This window comes from Diorhabda carinulata, chromosome 5 (assembly GCF_026250575.1).
Source record: "Diorhabda carinulata isolate Delta chromosome 5, icDioCari1.1, whole genome shotgun sequence".
NCBI lineage: Eukaryota > Metazoa > Arthropoda > Insecta > Coleoptera > Chrysomelidae > Diorhabda > Diorhabda carinulata.
Genome location: NC_079464.1, coordinates 20,072,061 through 20,089,493, shown reverse-complemented (window position 1 = coordinate 20,089,493; position 17,433 = coordinate 20,072,061). Strand labels below are relative to the sequence as shown.

The 17,433-nt window shown below is 34.2% G+C and overlaps 1 protein-coding gene across 22 annotated transcripts in view; it reads left to right on the top strand.

The window, feature by feature from the left end:
• Window positions 1–17,433, top strand: part of LOC130894382 (rho GTPase-activating protein 21-B) — a 237,408-nt gene that overhangs the window by 185,236 nt on the left and 34,739 nt on the right. For all 22 annotated transcript variants that reach the window (XM_057801193.1, XM_057801171.1, XM_057801192.1 and 19 more), the window contains 2 exons: window positions 6,094–6,235; window positions 7,294–7,377. In XM_057801193.1, coding sequence (XP_057657176.1) covers window positions 6,094–6,235; window positions 7,294–7,377 — 226 coding nt within the window. The remainder of the gene's footprint in view (window positions 1–6,093; window positions 6,236–7,293; window positions 7,378–17,433) is intronic.

Sequence of the window (17,433 nt, the reverse complement as noted above, 5' to 3'; positions counted from 1 at the left end):
GCTGGTGCAATGTCTTGATGAAACAACATTTTCTTCTTATCCAAATGCGGCCGTTTCTGCTTGCTTTCTTCGCTCAATAAGTTCGCATAATGCTGGCCGTTGATAGTTTTTCCTCTTTCAAGATTCCACGCGCATCCAAAAAAACCGAAGCCATCATCATGCCTGTAGGAAGGTCATTGCCTTCTTTTGAACCGGGTCTCCCTTCTAAGTCCATTGTTTTGATTGTTCTTTTGATTCGTGTTTAAAGTAATGGAGCCACGACGTAAAAATTCTTCTGTATTTCTATTAAACATTGCTAAATACTCGATGGAAACATCTTCACGACGCTGTCTTTGTTTCACGGCACCCATCATGCGCACAACTTTCTCAAATTTTCAGATAATATGCGATGTACCGCACTTTTGAAATGCTTACTACGTCTGCTGGCTCACGCACTTCCAGTCGACGATCATCCAGTATCGGTTTGTGGATTTTCTTCAACATTTGTGAAGTCGTCATCTCATTTGGTCGATCTCCGCGTACGACCTCGTTTAAATACTGCTATCCAACATTTGATTGTTAATTACAAATTCACTGAAAACGTTCATTATTGATGGCTGCCAAACAAATACTAAACAACGTAGCATCTTCAAACTTGAAACATATGCTATATAGATTGTATACTTTCTAATACAGTATTATTCAAGCAACTACCACCATCTCTATGTCTGGCCAGGTACTTCTGGGACCATCATCGTGAGTTTGAAAAAATTGTATGGCGATCACTTCGTGTATCACAACAATTTTGAGGAAATTTTATAACGTTTAGAATTTCGGTGGGAAAATTATCAGAAATGCATTTACGTTAAATGGAGCGATCCAACTGAATTGTCTTAATACCCATTGTAATTTCCTGTATTCTTTTCGATATTCTTCTATTCCAACACCAACAAATTACAACAATCTATAAAACAGCAAGTCGAGTATGTCCTTTTCAATTTTCTTTTGCTTAATTTTGTGCATATCCTGTGTGTTTGTGTGTGCTATGTTCCGTGCAAATCGGGGCAACCAACCATCAAAGCATTATGCAATTGACAATACAGATTAGTTTAGAAAGTTCACTTAATTTATTATTTCTGATTTTTATCGTCTTCTCCGGCGGGTTTTGCGCTTCATTTTTTTGTTTATTTGCTAACGATTACACATTCCATTATTTGGTTATAGAAATAATGATTCATATCTTTGATTTATTAAGGTTACAGGTAAATTTCATTTCAATTATGTAGTTGTGGTAAATATATTTTAAATTATAATTAGAAATAAATCTTTCTTTATTCATATTGATTCGAATCAACCAAAAAATATATCGATAAAACGCTCAATATGAAAGTTACTCTTCAAATAGAGCATAGAAACTGGATACATTGAAAGTTTCCAATCTTTGAACATTCCGGTTTATTTTTTTTGTTGTTAAAAACCTTTTGATATGGCAAACGTAACACAAAGTATTAATTAAAGAAGATTTAATCAGGCTAGTCAAAAAAAAATTTCTTGATAAACTCCTGGTGAAGTCGAATCAGTTGAATAACCCACTTTTCACGCTGTTCCAATATTATGACTTATTAGGGACACGAACACGCTCTACGCGCTCTTTCGATTACCTATGTAATAATCCCGGCGATTTAAAACAGTGTGACGTGATTTAACTGGAGAAGTTCGCTGCGTTCAGTCCAGCGAAATGCATAATACACGGTGGGTTAGCTAAATACGTTTTTCCACGACTTTCCGGACCAATTAGATTGTGTTGAACTGAATAAAAATATACTATAATAGAGTGTATATGATTTTATGCAGTATGGAATTTGTTTTTAACTTAATACATATCAGGAAGTTTTGTAATTATTTGTACGAGGAAAATATGACATGAATTGACATGAATCGACACGTAAGACATCTATCAACATCAAATGACAATGGACGTCTATTGGTTTCAATGGACGTCAATTCATGTCATTTGAGGTCATTTTTCATTTCATAAACCAATTATTATGAAAATTATTTGATCCAATCTAATAAAATGAATTCATTTGAAGTCTTCGAGACAACCCAATGCAGTAAAAAATTTATGGATTTTTGCAATGATAGAAAGTATCAATTAGATGGAAGTCCTCAGCATTTTACATCTATATAAAAATATTTTCCCACACATTTAAAGTCAGTCAGTCGTTGTCATTTACAATCAATTATAATAATTTTATAATTAGTTCGTGTAAAATAAAGTTTTTAAAAAGTTATTAATTTGAAAGTGGCGCAGTCAATAGGATATTAGGGATTGATAGGTATCGAAGGCGTCGATTTTCGTTTTAACGATTGACTGAATATCAAATCTACGGCATCTTAGTTAATTTGAAAGTCATGTCTGGATGTTCACTTAAGTTTACCAATTGTTCTTTAGTTAATTGCACCTTTAAATAGATTAATTTCGCTCTGTATTTTTTCTATAACTAACAACTAACAACTTGGGGCATTACTACTGTGAATTGTCAGAGAATAATTAGAACAAAATCATTAAATAACTTCCTTTAAAAATTAATATTTTTGTTAATATTTAGCGAATGCTAACGGTAAAAAATGCACTATAGTGTCTAACGCGACGACTTTTTCACTTCTTCACAGGGTTGGTATACGAAACAAGATAAACGTAAAAACATGTTAATTTTTTCTTGAAAAAAGTCTAATTTGACTGGACTATTGATCGACAATTTCGAACCGAAAACTATTGATAGAATTTCTTCCTAAAAATTTTTTTTATCCGTAACATAACATTTAAATTGTAATTCAAACCTTACGGACATTCTAAATATAGAAAAGGAAACTAATACTTTCTTTCGGTCTATGAATTATTACGTAAATAAATTTTTCTTCCTTATATCGATAAAACAATGACAACAATAAACTAATTGTTTTCAATGTGATGTACTTTCTTCAGTATAAGTCCATAACACGATTTTAATTACTCATCGCTTGGCTGCCCTGTAGTAACGATTGTTATTTTGGCGCGAAAGTTATAATGTTTGACATATGGCTAACGTTTCCTTATGTATTCTAATTCTAATGAGTAGTTTTATGTATATCAAAATTTAGAAACGTTCTTTGCGTGTCGTGAAAAAATTATTTGATGAAGATAGAGACAGAGTTCGATGACCTTACCGATGCTAATCTCTACTAGTATCAAACCACTAGCTTTAGTTAAAATAAGAAGAAGAGTGATACAAGGTTGTATTCTACTCTGAAGAAATATTCAATGGCATTTTAAAGAAGGTATTTTGGTTAATAGAGAACTTTTCTAATAGCCAGCTCGTTTGATTAACTCTGCCAGTACTACCAACTAAAGCTTAATACAAAGTAGGCTATATGGTCACAACCAAACAATAAAATGTACTAGAAAGAGAGATCTAGTAGAAAATTTAAAGTACCTAGTAATCGTAATACGATGAGCGGCTATTAAGTAATGATACAAAAAAAGTACGCATGCGCCAAAGATTAGCGACTAACATCTGTCTACTTTAAAGCCTACTCCTTCAAATGCGATATTTACCTTGTCTGTAAACAAACCAGTGTAGCCGTGGCCTTCGTTTGAATAAGAGCAGTTTTTTTGTTTTCATGTAAAAATGGACCAACGGACGAATTTTACATGAAAATTGGGAAAACTGCAGCTGAAACTTATAATTTATTGAAAGTGTATGACAATGAATGTTTGTCGAGTCCTCGTTCTTTTGAGAGCATTTCCAAGATGGCCTAGAAGATGTTGAAGATGATTCACGTTAGAGTCAATGATCTACGTCAACAACGAATGAAAATATCGAAAAAGTCGGTAATCTTGTGATTGCTGAATCTATAGGAATTGACAAAGAATGTGTGCGGCAATTTTTACATGGAAATTTTAACATGCGAGAAGCTTGTATAAAATTGGTGCCTCATTCCGCACTCTTCGTCAAGAGGTTTATAACCAATTACAACATCACAGTGTTAGACCACCCACCTTATCCGCCAGATCTTGTACCGTGTGACTTTACCTCTTTCCTAAGGTTAAATCTGCTTTAAAAGAAACAAAATTCGAGTCTTTTGAAGCTGAGAAAGAAAGGAACTGAAAAATTAATGTAAATTTAGCAAAAATCAATAGAAATATTTCAAAATTTCGTTTTTGATAACTTCAGGAGAAATGGATGATCTGGTGCATTTTAAAGAATATTTAGGGTACTTTTCAGCATCGAATAGAAAGACCATATTAAGGAGGTATTGTACGTAAATTCATAAAATTACGACGATGTATACGAGGTCTGCTACCTAAGTTTTGAGATAGAAAAAACAAATATTTATAATTGGATAAGGTTTCATTGCTTTTCACAATCTTCTCCATTAAAATCGATGTACTTTTGCAAGCGTTTGAACCAATTCCGATTGAGGTACATCCAAAACATATTAATTGCACGCATCAACCTTTTCTTCAGGTTGACCTCGCAATTTATTTTTGATCTGCGACATAAGAAGAAATTACTAGATGGATAACTCATCTATATGATGTTTTGACTGTTCAATAACGTTTTTGTTTGAACTGATGTGTGAGAGCTCGCATTGTCGGGGTGGAGAATGATTCGTCTTCTGCGATTCTTTCCCTGATTTTTTTAACACTTCTGGCAAACAAATTCTGGTGTACCATTCAGAATTGACCGTTCCACGTTACTCCAATGAAACTGTGACGACATATCTAGTTATTCCACAAAACAGGCGACCATTTGCTTCAAAATGCTTCAAACGCGAACATGTTTTGTTGGATTTGGCTCGTCGTGAAAGACCCATCCATGATTCGTCGCATGTCAGAAAGTTATAGACGTCTTTTGAAGCTCCACGATTAATTTTTTTCAACATTTCTTAGCGCTAGTCGAGACGAGCTTTTTTTGAACGATTGTTAAATGATGCGGTATCCAACGCGAACAAATATTTTATTGTGTGTATACGAGTGGAACTAATGCCCAAGTATGACACATGACGATATTGCAATATCAGTTTCCGCACAGCATCGATGTTTTCTGGTATAACCACCGATTTTGGACGATCTTTACTAAATTCATCCTGTAGCGAAATGCGCCCACGATTGAATTTAGAAAACCAGCGAAACACGGTGGCTGGAGATGGTGCTTCATAACCAAAAGTCGAAGCGAGTTGATCGGTATACTGCTGTTGGTTTAATCCACGGTGAAAGTCATAGAAAATCACAAAAATGTTCGTGATTTTCGACCAAGATGAATGTTTCAAGTATCTGTAAACAACTCAAATAGCACTCGTATCACAACACGTTTTGAGTACGTTCACTATTAAAAATGTCAAACTTCATAATGGCAATTTCATATTTGACATAATCACATCAATGTTGTCATATCTCAAAACTCAAGTAGCATTTCGATTTTATCAAAATTACTGGTACCGATAAAGAACTCAAGTTACAAATTCACAAAATGGCACAGTTAATGTTTGTAAAAACGAATGTTATCGCTATATGGCAGTTTCACAAAGTTAACGTGATTTTTGACATGACAATTCAATAATTTTTAATCAAATTATCGATATTACACAATTGACAAGTATAACAACTGCCATTACTTCCCAATATTCCTTAGATTATGTGAAAGTTATAGATAAAATCTGAAAAACAACAAAACAACTGAATTTATGTATCTTCTGTCTAAATTAGTTTTTTAATCATATTTTAATAAAGACTTAGAGAAAAGCAGAAACGTCAAGTTTTATCTATCTTTTAAAAAATTATTTTGAAACAAAGTTCCCAATAAGAAATCGCTCATAATATAGCTGACAAAGACTTCGTTACAATTCATATATATTTCTCCGTACAAGGTGCTTAACCAACATCTAATTTTATTTGTTAACAATTGTATACCTAATTATATCATTATAAAACGTTTATTAACCAAATATCTGTCTTTTCGATCTATTATTTGCTTTTTCGGCTTTATCTGAATGGCTTGTTATGATATTGCATATTTATATCAACATCGACTCCTCGATACAGTTTAAAATTGTAATTTTTGGTTTCAGTGGTAGCATCAGTAGCAGCAACGCGTCTTTAGATCGTGATAAAGTGTCGGAAGGATCTAGTCCCTTAGTGGAAAGTAAGGAGCTATCGTTTATCGTGAAGGACGGAGTACTGCACTGTAAAATATTGGAGATAGATGGCAAAGTAAGTGTGTTTCATCCAATTTGATAACGTATTTATAATAGGGAAGATTAAGTTGAAATTTTTGGAACAGTTGGTGATATTCATAATGAACACACTGTTTAAACTACCACTACACCAACACTCACAATTACACTGTCTGACGAGTATTTCGGTAACAAAGCCTCTGAAGACGATAACTTGGTTATCGAAACGCGCATCAAACAGTGTAATCGTGGGTGTTGGTGTAGTGGTAGTGTAAACAGTGTGTTCACTATGAATAGGGAAGATGCAATGATAATATTGATTAAAGGCGACGTATAGTTGAGGCCAAACTATCTAGAGGCTTGAGGGGTGGATCAAAAAGTCTATTAGTCTGACAGTATAGTTAGGTTAGGAGATAAAAGGTATTATTTGGAGTTATAATTATTATTTCCAGTGAGTTTTTAATTAATTAATAATGAACACTTCAAAGATGGGAAGTGGAAGTAGGACACTGCTTTCTTACTTTCAGTACATTCTCTCTTTCCAATTTTTTCAGATACTCTTTGCGCAACTATAAGAAATGCTTAAGACCGTTGTCACACTGGAAGGTAAATCAAGCGATGCCCAGAATGTACTACATTTTCAGTTAATATTTTATATCCTTCTTCCTTCAAAATCCCTTTATTTTCACTAGATCTCCACTCGACTTTCCTTCAAAACATCCTCAAACCGCACATTGAATCAGCGTGCAAACACTCACACTCAAACTTTCACCCACTCCATAAAACTCTCTCCCACTCTTCATGCGTCCAATTTTCATTTTCTTCAGCCCCCTGTAACCTTATAATTTTATTTGGATATCTTGAAAGAGGTTTTTTCCATGCCACCCTTCAAAAACGATCAGCTTCTATCAATCTCTAAAAAATAGTAAACCAAAACAGCGATCAGTGCATGAACAGCACGTGAACATCCCGGGCGAAACGTGGCCCGGCATCGTTATTGGTCAGTGGGACCATTATATACCACAATTTGATTTTGAATTAATTGTTTTGATATTTTCATTGAAAATATTCTCAATGCATAAATTTGAATTTCAGCGAGCCACCGATAGATCTTGGAAACAAGTATTCGTGGTCTTGAAAGGTCCCAAATTGTTTCTTTATCGTGACAGACATCATCAGGTGAGTTTTTTGTACTCTTTCGATAGTTTTTCAAGATTTTTTTATTTGATTGTTGTGAAAAAGATTTCGGAAAATATCTGAAACTAGAAAGAAAGGAAGTTCATACATGGCTACCGATTGTCGCGAGTGAAATTATATAAGGAATGAATTTAAAAAAAATGAGTTTATCGTTCACTAGGTCTTCATAATACCATTGTAGAAATTTCAAAATTTTTTTTAAAATGTGATACTTCTCAAGTTTTTTCACATATATTGGCAAGGACGTTTTGTTTTAATGTAATACTTAAAGTTATCTGATCTCTTTTCGAACCACTTTTGACAATGGAAATGTACCTAATGTAAAAGATTCATCAAATTTTTTATTTTAACCTAAATTCCTACCAAAATTTATAGGTGATCCTAGTTTTTTAAAGGCCCTCATCTCTTTATAATGGTGAGCGAGTGTGGTCTATCTCTTGTGGTCTCATTCGTTGCCTTGCCATAAAAGACCAAGATCAGCTTCAGGCCGAGCAGTGTAAGACTTATGCTAGACCACGACCTAGTGTTGCAAGACTTAGGCAAGGTCACGACACAGCATGAAAACATCTTGCCGTTAAGAATCTGCAAGAACAAGACAACTTATTACATTGCAATACTAAAACCCAGTCTAGGACTGGAAGCTTCAAGTCCAAGACAACTCATTACCCAGACCAAATCTAGAAGTGGAAGTTGCAAGACCAAAACAACTCTGCAAGACTCATACCAAGTCTAGAACTGTGAGCTGCAAAACCAAGATAATGACCAAGGCAACTTATTACATTACAAGACCAAGACAAATCTAGTCTTGATCTTGCAGTTATTCATCACTAATCGTGACTACTAGCACTAGCGCATTACTGATTCTGTTTCACATTTATTTTTTTCTTATAATATAAGCTCGGGCGGCTTAGTTTGTTTGAGCCTTTGCGTCTAGTGTTGATTCTCTAGAAGCTGGAGTATTTTGAGACTGAGACTCTTATCGAGTGTTTCTTTGTGTCTTAAGGTAGCTTTCTTAATTTTATTTGGAATAGTCTCAACTTGGGGGATCAATATCAAATACAGAAACTTCTTTATGATGACTTGATAAATGGATGTAAAAACTGGGCTCTATATGTTGATTCAAAACGGAAAAAGATCCGCAGAATTCTTCAATTTGAATTGTTGGTACTTGTACAAACTTTCGATGCAGAGATTGATTATGAACAATTGGATCAAGTGAATCAAATTTGATTCGAAAAATTGTCAACAGGAAGACGCGACAATAAAAGACGAACCTTGGAAAAATTATTAGTGTGAGACCTTCAACATTATATCTCGTATTGGATTTCCATTGATTTCGCTATAGCATTTTCTTAGTACGCAAAATGCCACCTCGAGATATTTTACTCAAAAATCAATTGCTTAAAAATTTCCACACTATATGGCAAAATGTTAAAAATTCGTCATAATATACGTTATTGAAAAAAAATTAATTCTTTTATTTTTAATCTCCCTTTGCATTCACCCACACGACAAAGTTACAGTAGCCATTTCATTTTTATTTTTGAACTTTTTGGGTGTTTGGGTGTATGCGTTGTCAGACTAAAATGTTTGCATTTTACATCTACATTATTTAACCTAGAAATAACTAATAAACAAATACAGCTCAATTTTTCACCTATCAATCACCTTGTAGAATTTTTTTTATAAGTAATGGTAACATAAAGTAACATAAATTACGAGGGCTGCTACATGAGTTTTAAGATATGGCAACAATGATGTTAATACGTCAAATCTGACATTGCCATTATAAAGGTTGACATTTTTTATGGTGAACGTACTCAGAACGTCTTGTGATACGAGTGCTATTTGAGTCAGATTGGAATTATATCGTGTGATGATTTTCTGAGACTTTCCACGTAGATTTAACCAACAGCAACGTGCCCATCAACTCACTTCGACTTTTGGTGAAAGTCGTCCAAAATCGGCACATACCGTGAGATTAAGGCATACTTAGGTATTAGTTCCACTCAATATTGCATGAATATTTGGCTGTCGAAATATTTGCTTGCGTTTTGGATACCGCATCATTTGACAATCGCTCAAAATCGCTCAAAAAAGCTCGTCTCGAATGGTGCAAAGAGATGTTGAAAAAAATTAAGCGCGGAGCTTCAAAAGACTATTTGACAGGTTGCGAATCATGGATCTTTGCATGTGAACCCAAAACTAAACAACAATTAACTGTACGAGTCTTTCACGACGAGCCAAATCCAAAAAAAGATGTTGGCGCTCGAAGAACTTCGAAGCAAATGGTCGCTTGTTTTTCGGAATAGCTAGATATGTCGTCATAGTTCCATTGGAGAAACGTGGAACGGTCAATTCTGAATGGTACACTAGCATTTGTTTGCCATTCTCCACCACAACAATGCGAGCTCTCACGCATCAGTTCAGACAAAAACGTTTTTGAACAGTCAAAACATCGAATTAATGGGTACAGTCCTTGTTTAGCATCTAATGGTTACTTCTTATTCCCACAGATCAAAAACCTGAAGAAGCGTTCAAATCACATGTTTTGGAGGTACCTCAATCGAAATGGAAAAAATAAAACGGATGAAATTTGTAGTGATCTCAATGGAGAATATCCAATTATAAATATTTATTTTTATTTGTCTATCTCAAAACTTAATGAACAACCCTCGTATTTATCTTCATTAAATGTCGCCAATTGCAAGATATTTTTAAAAAAAGTTCCAAGAATCGTTGGTAAACTAAATATTTACGTCTAATTTGTATTATCTTATCGGTAATTGTAAACAAGGATCAATTTTGACAATATCTCGAAAAATTCCTTTCCTATATAAAATTAAGTGAAAGTAACTTTGATGGATATAAGTGTTGCATCGTGTAAGTTCATAGAGCGGCCGCCTGCTTACTGAAGCTAAAAATATAAATTACATCATTTAAATCAACCATAAGCGCAAAATTACTGAATTAAAAAATTCAGGAAAACTTTAATCAGAGAATCCAGTACTATTTGTGAATTTTTTTTGATCCACGGTTGCTTTTTTTCGATTTCAAGCTTCTTCATGATCTTAATCACTAGTAATGAATGATTACTAGTGAATTGAGTAATTGATTATATTATTTCTTTTAATGTTATCTTTTTCTCCTATGGTGGTATAAGTTTTCTTTCCCAGTGGTTCCTATCCAGAGCTGCTTTATTCCAATTTCGTCACTTCAGAAACCTGATTGCGTCTTCTTTCTGTCACCTTCTATGAGGTCTTCCAATTGGCCTACATTTCAAAAATACTAAAATTTATAAAGTAGAATTCCAAATTTTTTCTGGTCATTGACAACTTTTTATGTAAAACCATTTCATAGTTTGTTAGTACAGTTATATTTTTTTATTGTATTTGTGACTTACTGATCTATTTGATAAATAATGAAATGTCTATCTTATGTTCGTTCATAACTTCTTTTGTATTTTGTTATTAAGTTTTTACATCGAAAGAAGTTTTTTCATAATGACATTATTGTCCCGGATATCAGTGAGGAAAATGTTTATTTTTAAATTGCTTCCAATAACAATTTACCAAAAAAAGTGCAACTGTCTTGGTGCAAGACCAAGACCAAGACTAGGAGTGGAAGCTGCAACCAAGGCAACTAATTTCACTGCAAGACAAACCAAGTATAGGACTGGAAGATGCAAGACCAAGACAACTTATTACATTGCAAGACTCAGATCAAGTCTACGACTGGAAGCTGCAAGAACAAAACAACTTAATACATTGCAAAACTAAGACCCAGTCTAGGACTGGAAGCTTCAAGTTAAAGACAACTTATTTACAAGACCAAATCTAGAAGTGGAAGTTGCAAGACCAAAACAACTCTGCAAGATTAAGACCAAGTCTAGGATTGGAAGCTTCAAAACCAAGACAATTCATAAAGCTGCAAGATTCATACCAAGTCCAGAACTGTAAGCTGCAAAACCAAGATAACTACCAAGACAACTTATTACATTGCAAGACCAAGACAAACCTAGTCTTGGTCTTGCATTTATTCATCACTAACACTAATCACAACTTTGTAAAACAATTATATTTTTTTTATCGTATTCATGACTTACTGATCTAATTGCTAAATAATGAAATATCGGTATTTTGTTAGTCAAGTTTTTATTTCGGAAAGACGTTTTCATTTTATAAAATGCACTGTGATCAATTTCAATTCCTACTTTTATCTCTTCAGTACTGTCATTTCTCGAATTAATCCAAATCCCTAGACTTAGAAGACCATAAGAAAGCTTTTTTTAAAGTAGTTGCTGCGTTTACCCACAGTCGATCAAAAGCAACCACCTGTTTTTGTAGCAGTATTTAGCTATGTTTACACAAAATAAATCAGATGAATCAATGGATGAAACATGGATCCATCACTTCACTCCGGAATCGAAACGATCATCATCTGAGTGGACTGCAGCAGGAGAACCACGTCCAAAGACACAACAGTTAGCTGGGATGTTTATGTCTTCAGTATTTTGGGATGCGCATGGAATATTCTTCATCTACTATCTCCAAAAGGAAGAGACAATCAATAGCGAATACTACATAAAGTTGTTGGATCATTTGATTGCCAAAATCAAAATAAACGGCCTCATATTAAGAAGAAAAAACCACTGTTTCACCAAGACAATGCACTGATTGCAAATCGATGGCAACGATAGTTAAATTGAACGGATCACACTTCTAAGGGCTTCATCATCCACCGTATAGTCCAGTTGTGGCCTCAGTGACAACTGATCTCAAAAAAATGTTCGCCGGTAAGAAATTTACCTCAATTGAAGAAACAAGTGCTGAAACTAGACCTAATTTATAAAAGTCGAAAACAAAGTAACTTGAGCTGTTTTTTTTTAAGTTTTGATTTGATAAAAATAAGTCATGAGTGGAAATTAAAAACAGACAAAAAGTTTGTAAACTAGCGTTATCAGATAATGAGAAACAATTTCAAAATTTCTAGTGTTGCAGTGAAATCTATTAATAGAGATCAATTGCTTAATTAATTAAGACAACTTGATATTCGGAACAGGACTATATTGAAGAAGAAGACGAAAAAAAAAAGAAACAATATCGAAATATCCTCACGACTTAATCTAGTCGTACTTATATAGCAACTTCCGTTATGTCAATAACGTTGCGCAAACGTAACATTCACATTATGGTACAAACAAGGCGTTTGTAATAATTAAAAAATTTCAACACGTCCATATTATTAAATACAAACAAAATAATAATTAAGGACTTATTGCGCATTTGGTAAGATATTTTCGACATGTGATGAGAATAAAAATTATATTGGAGATCGTGGACGACATTGATAATATACATTTAGTGGGTAAAGAAGAATTTTAAGTGACTTAAGTGACTATATTAACGTTTGGAGGAGGCGCGTCATTCATTCAAGGCCAGATTTTTAAGAAAATGAACTTTTAATCGTACTTTAGAAGTTAGGAACGAGATATAGTCTGATGAAGGTACAAAACAACTACTCATCACATTTTATAAATATCTGGATATGGAAACTACAAAAGATCGTAAAAAATTTTGACTAAGAAAAGTACCTGGCTTGACCTAGAGATAGCTTGCAAAAAAACACTGTATTAGAAAATACACAATACTTTTATTGGAAAGGCATTAGCCCAACAATTATAAAAGTTGAACTGGAGTCTACTCTAGGTGAGACTGCTCGTTGATTATCAACAGTAAAATATGACCAGCGAAGACCAGCATCGCTGTAATCGATCAAATGAGGTGACGACTTCAGAAATGTTGAAGAAAATCCACAAAGCAGCACTTGATGATCGTCTACTGGTAGTGGGCGAGCTAGAAGACATAGTAGGCATTTCAAAAAGTGAGGTACATCGTATATTAGTACACTTCAATTTTAAGCCAGGTACGCTGTAGCATGTCGTCTGTGATTGTATTAAAAGATTATGTAATGCGGCGTTTCAAGTCATCAATATCATTAACCAGTGTCTTTTAAATAACTCCACAAGAAGAAGTCGAGGGGTGTTATGTCCAGAGACCTTGGTGGCCATAGAATTAGGCCATTCCGTCCAATCCATCGGTTGGGAAAAGTTTCATTGAGGTGTGGTGGTGCACCATCCTGTTGAAAGTAAACAATCGGCTGTAAGTTTTCCAACTGAGGAAGAGAAATGTATTAAAGCATATCCAGGTACACGCAGCCAGTAACTGTGATATTTATGAAGAAGAAAGGACCAATGATTTTGTTGTGCATAAGCCCACACCACACATTAACCTTTGGACTGTTTTGTTGAAGCTCGACTTCTGCATGTGGAGTTTCAGAACTCCAAATTCGTACGTTGTGGCGGTTTATTGTACCAGACACATGGAACGTGGCCTCATCACTGAAACACATCTTTTTCAAGAAATCTTCATCATGCTCAATACGCTCTAACATGTCTACGGTAAATGTCACAAGTTTTGGTCGATCTGTTGGTAACAGTGCCTGTAGCAACTGTACCTTATAGGCATACAGACGCAACTGTTTATGAAGAACCCTCTGGATTGTGGTTGTAGGCATTTGGAGTTGCCTTGAAGCCTGACGAATTGAAGTTTTCGGATTGTGCTGGAATGTTTGCCGTATTCGCTCCACATTTTCTGGACTTGTGCTGGGTCGTCCGGCTCCACTTTTATGCAATACTAATCCGGTCCTCATGAAGCTTGTGTGCCATGCACGGATGGTGGGTCTCTTTGGAATTTTGTCCTGAAGTTCCGTTGAACCTGCGTATCTGATTTCGTCTCTATAAACCTTGACACGCATTGAGCTTTCTGTTGTGGTGTCCACATCTTCACTTATAACTGTTCAGCCTATTGAAAAAAAAAACTTTATTAGTTGCAGTATACATGCAAAATACAGAATATAAATATCATGTTTATGTTATACTTCTAAATTAATATTATTTTTTCACCTGTTAATGAAACAACTTGTATACATGCAAAATCGTTACTTTTATGATGGGGTGAAATAACTATAAACCCCAGTCATGGCAATTTCAATCAATTTTCATATTCGTGTAACGCCATCTGTTCATTTGGTTCAGCGATTTCGGGACCACGTGTGCTTTTCTTCCGGTGTAGCATATGGTTTGGTCCGGTAATGTAAAAATTACTCCAGTGCATAGCTGTATCAATAAAAAACTTCTTTCAATTGAATTTTATATGTACACTACTTATTAAAAACAACGATAACACCGCTTTCTATAACAATCTTGTACTTTTAGATGGAACGCTTGAAATTTTTTGGCGACATAAGGTCTTATCAGTTCACTATATTCCTGCCAATTAAGTAGTTGTAGATATTTGATTGTGTATTGCTTTGTATAGTACTAATTACGATTTTAATCCACCCCAGACCAGCTCAATTCCATTAAGATCTGGGCCAAAATTAAGGTAATCTTAAAACTTTATGCCAAAAATTTATTTATTAATTTGTTTTCGAACCATTTACAATTATTTCTCAAAGATATTTCCTCGTGATAGTCGCCTATTTCAGTATTTCTTCCATTGTCTTATTTGCTGCGAACGAAATCTATTCTTATCTTATTTACTGCGTTTTTAAACAAATGTCCAACCATGAATGCCGTCTTCTTCCTGTTTCCTCTTCCTATCCACTTTGTCTTGGACAATCAACTGTAAAAGACGGTATTTATCATGTCTTAGTATATGGCCAAAATACTCCAGTTTTTTTTTTACGATAAAGACGACTTCCTAGTCTTTGCATAACTTCCTTTTGAGGATGTGCTTCGTCCAGAATATTTTCAAAATACATCTCGGTTGTGGTCCTATACTAGATTTGAAAATTAATGCAGTTTCTTCAACAAAACTACACTCACCACAAGCATGTACAATAATCAAACGATTCCCTTTTGACGTGGGTTGCTTAATACCTTCATTCAATCATCCAACTTTTGCGTGTGGTAGGTGTTGAGTGAATGTATGTTATAGAGCAACCTCCTTCTTGATACTTATTAACAGCTCTTAAGTAGTTTATATAAAGCTTTTGGATTTAATGTCTTTCCATTAGACGTCTTCAATTCGTTTTTCTTCAATGGAATTCAATTAATCTTAAAAATTCTCGGCTATATTGATAGCTTATAGAGTCGTGGTTTCTTTAAAGGTCGCTTGTCATGGTGCAAGATAACGTGTAAGAAATTGCATGCAATTCCTTGAAAAATCAAAATAGTACATAGACGAATATTGCATGTTGTTTGACATTATGCAAGTCTCTTCCCACTGCATCATTGTTGCCACTAATCAAAATTTCAAAAGTAAAAGTAAACAATTTTCTAACCTCAAACTTTATTTAATATTTTGTGGGCAGTTTGAAAATGAAAATAACAAAGCTAGGTAAAGTAACCAAAAGAAAAGTGGTCAGTGCATCACTGGCAATAATTATATCTGCCTCTGCCTCGCTTTTGGAATCTGATTGACAGATTAGCTAGAGAATTAAACGGGAAAACATAGAAAAATTAGTTTAGAATGGATGAAGAAACATTTGAAAAACTGTCAAGCGGCCTTAAGAAAAGTAGCGTTTGATTACCATACTTAAATGGTACCGTACTGAAATCTTGAAAGAGATTCCATTGAGTGACATCGGAAGGAAGAACCCGTGCCAACAAAAGCAAAGGTTACGAAATGTACCAAAAAAGTAATCGCTACCATTTTGGGAGTGCGAGGGTATCTTTTTGACTGACTTTATAAAATCGAATACAACCGTGGTTGTAGCCAAATCAGCCGAGGAATTCACTTGTTTCATGACAAAGCTCCAATCCACACTACTTCGCTTTCCAAGGCTATTCTATACGGATGGGGTTTCACACACCCTATAAGCCTTGATCTGGTCCCGTCCAACTATATTATGTTCCCAAAGCTTTAAGAGGCCGATTTAAGAGATAAAAGATTTAACAGCAAAAAAGAAATTGAACATTTTGACTCTAAAGATGCACCAAATTTTTTAGTGGTATAGAAGCTTCAGTCAGACGTTATAAAAAGTATATTGAAATAAAAGGTTTTTTCTATTTAGGACCTTTCATTTTATCGTGTGCAAAATGTATTGGAATATAAGTTGAAATAATTAAAATACTATTGACATCTATAAAAAGTAAAATCATTACTTGTTAAGGCGCATCGTCACCTTATTTTACTATAAATTTTGTATCCCTTTTTCGTCTACGCCTATGCAACATTACTAAAATCTAATAAGTTGTACAAAGACGCGTGCCTTATATTCCTATCCCCAGCTGTTGATCACGACACCGGTTCCTCGGCAATGTTAACTACTATAAGGGTACTACCACTCCGTTTCTTTTTATTACCATCCTGCGCGATTCCTCCTTTTAAAAAAAATAAATAAAAATTTTCAGTAGTACCGGATTGACCGTTCAGCGAACAGTTCGAACGGGTACTCGCGGTCTTCAGCTCGTTGCGTAAAAAAGTTTTATCTGACAAGTGATCTTTTTTTTATATAAAAAAAAGTATCGAATACGCGCGTTAAGTTAGAAATCGAAAAATGGTCATTAAGTACCGAAGCTGGAGCTATTTTTAGATGTAACTTCAGTTAGTACTTCGTGAACTTGTGTCTAGTATAGAGTGAGATTTTCTAATAGTGTTGTATGTGTTGTTAATTCCTTATGTATGTAATACATCAAACAATTCATTTAATAAAATAAAAAATAATTAATAACAAAATTCAATCACACAATTCTTGTTCGATTTATGTAAGTAGAGTTTTCCAATATACAGTGCTGCTCATCAATTATATATGTTATTGATGTTAGGTCTTTTCAGTTTCATAATTATTCTTTGTAATAATTTTTTAAGGGAAGTTTCGACTAGTTGTAATCAAAATATGATATTGACACTGACAATTTGCGTATTTATATTAATCAATAGATCACCTTCATCTTGAATATCAAAATAAGAATCAAACTAGAACGTTGTTCTAATAAGAAAAATTAATGTTTTCTCAGTCTTTACATCTTAA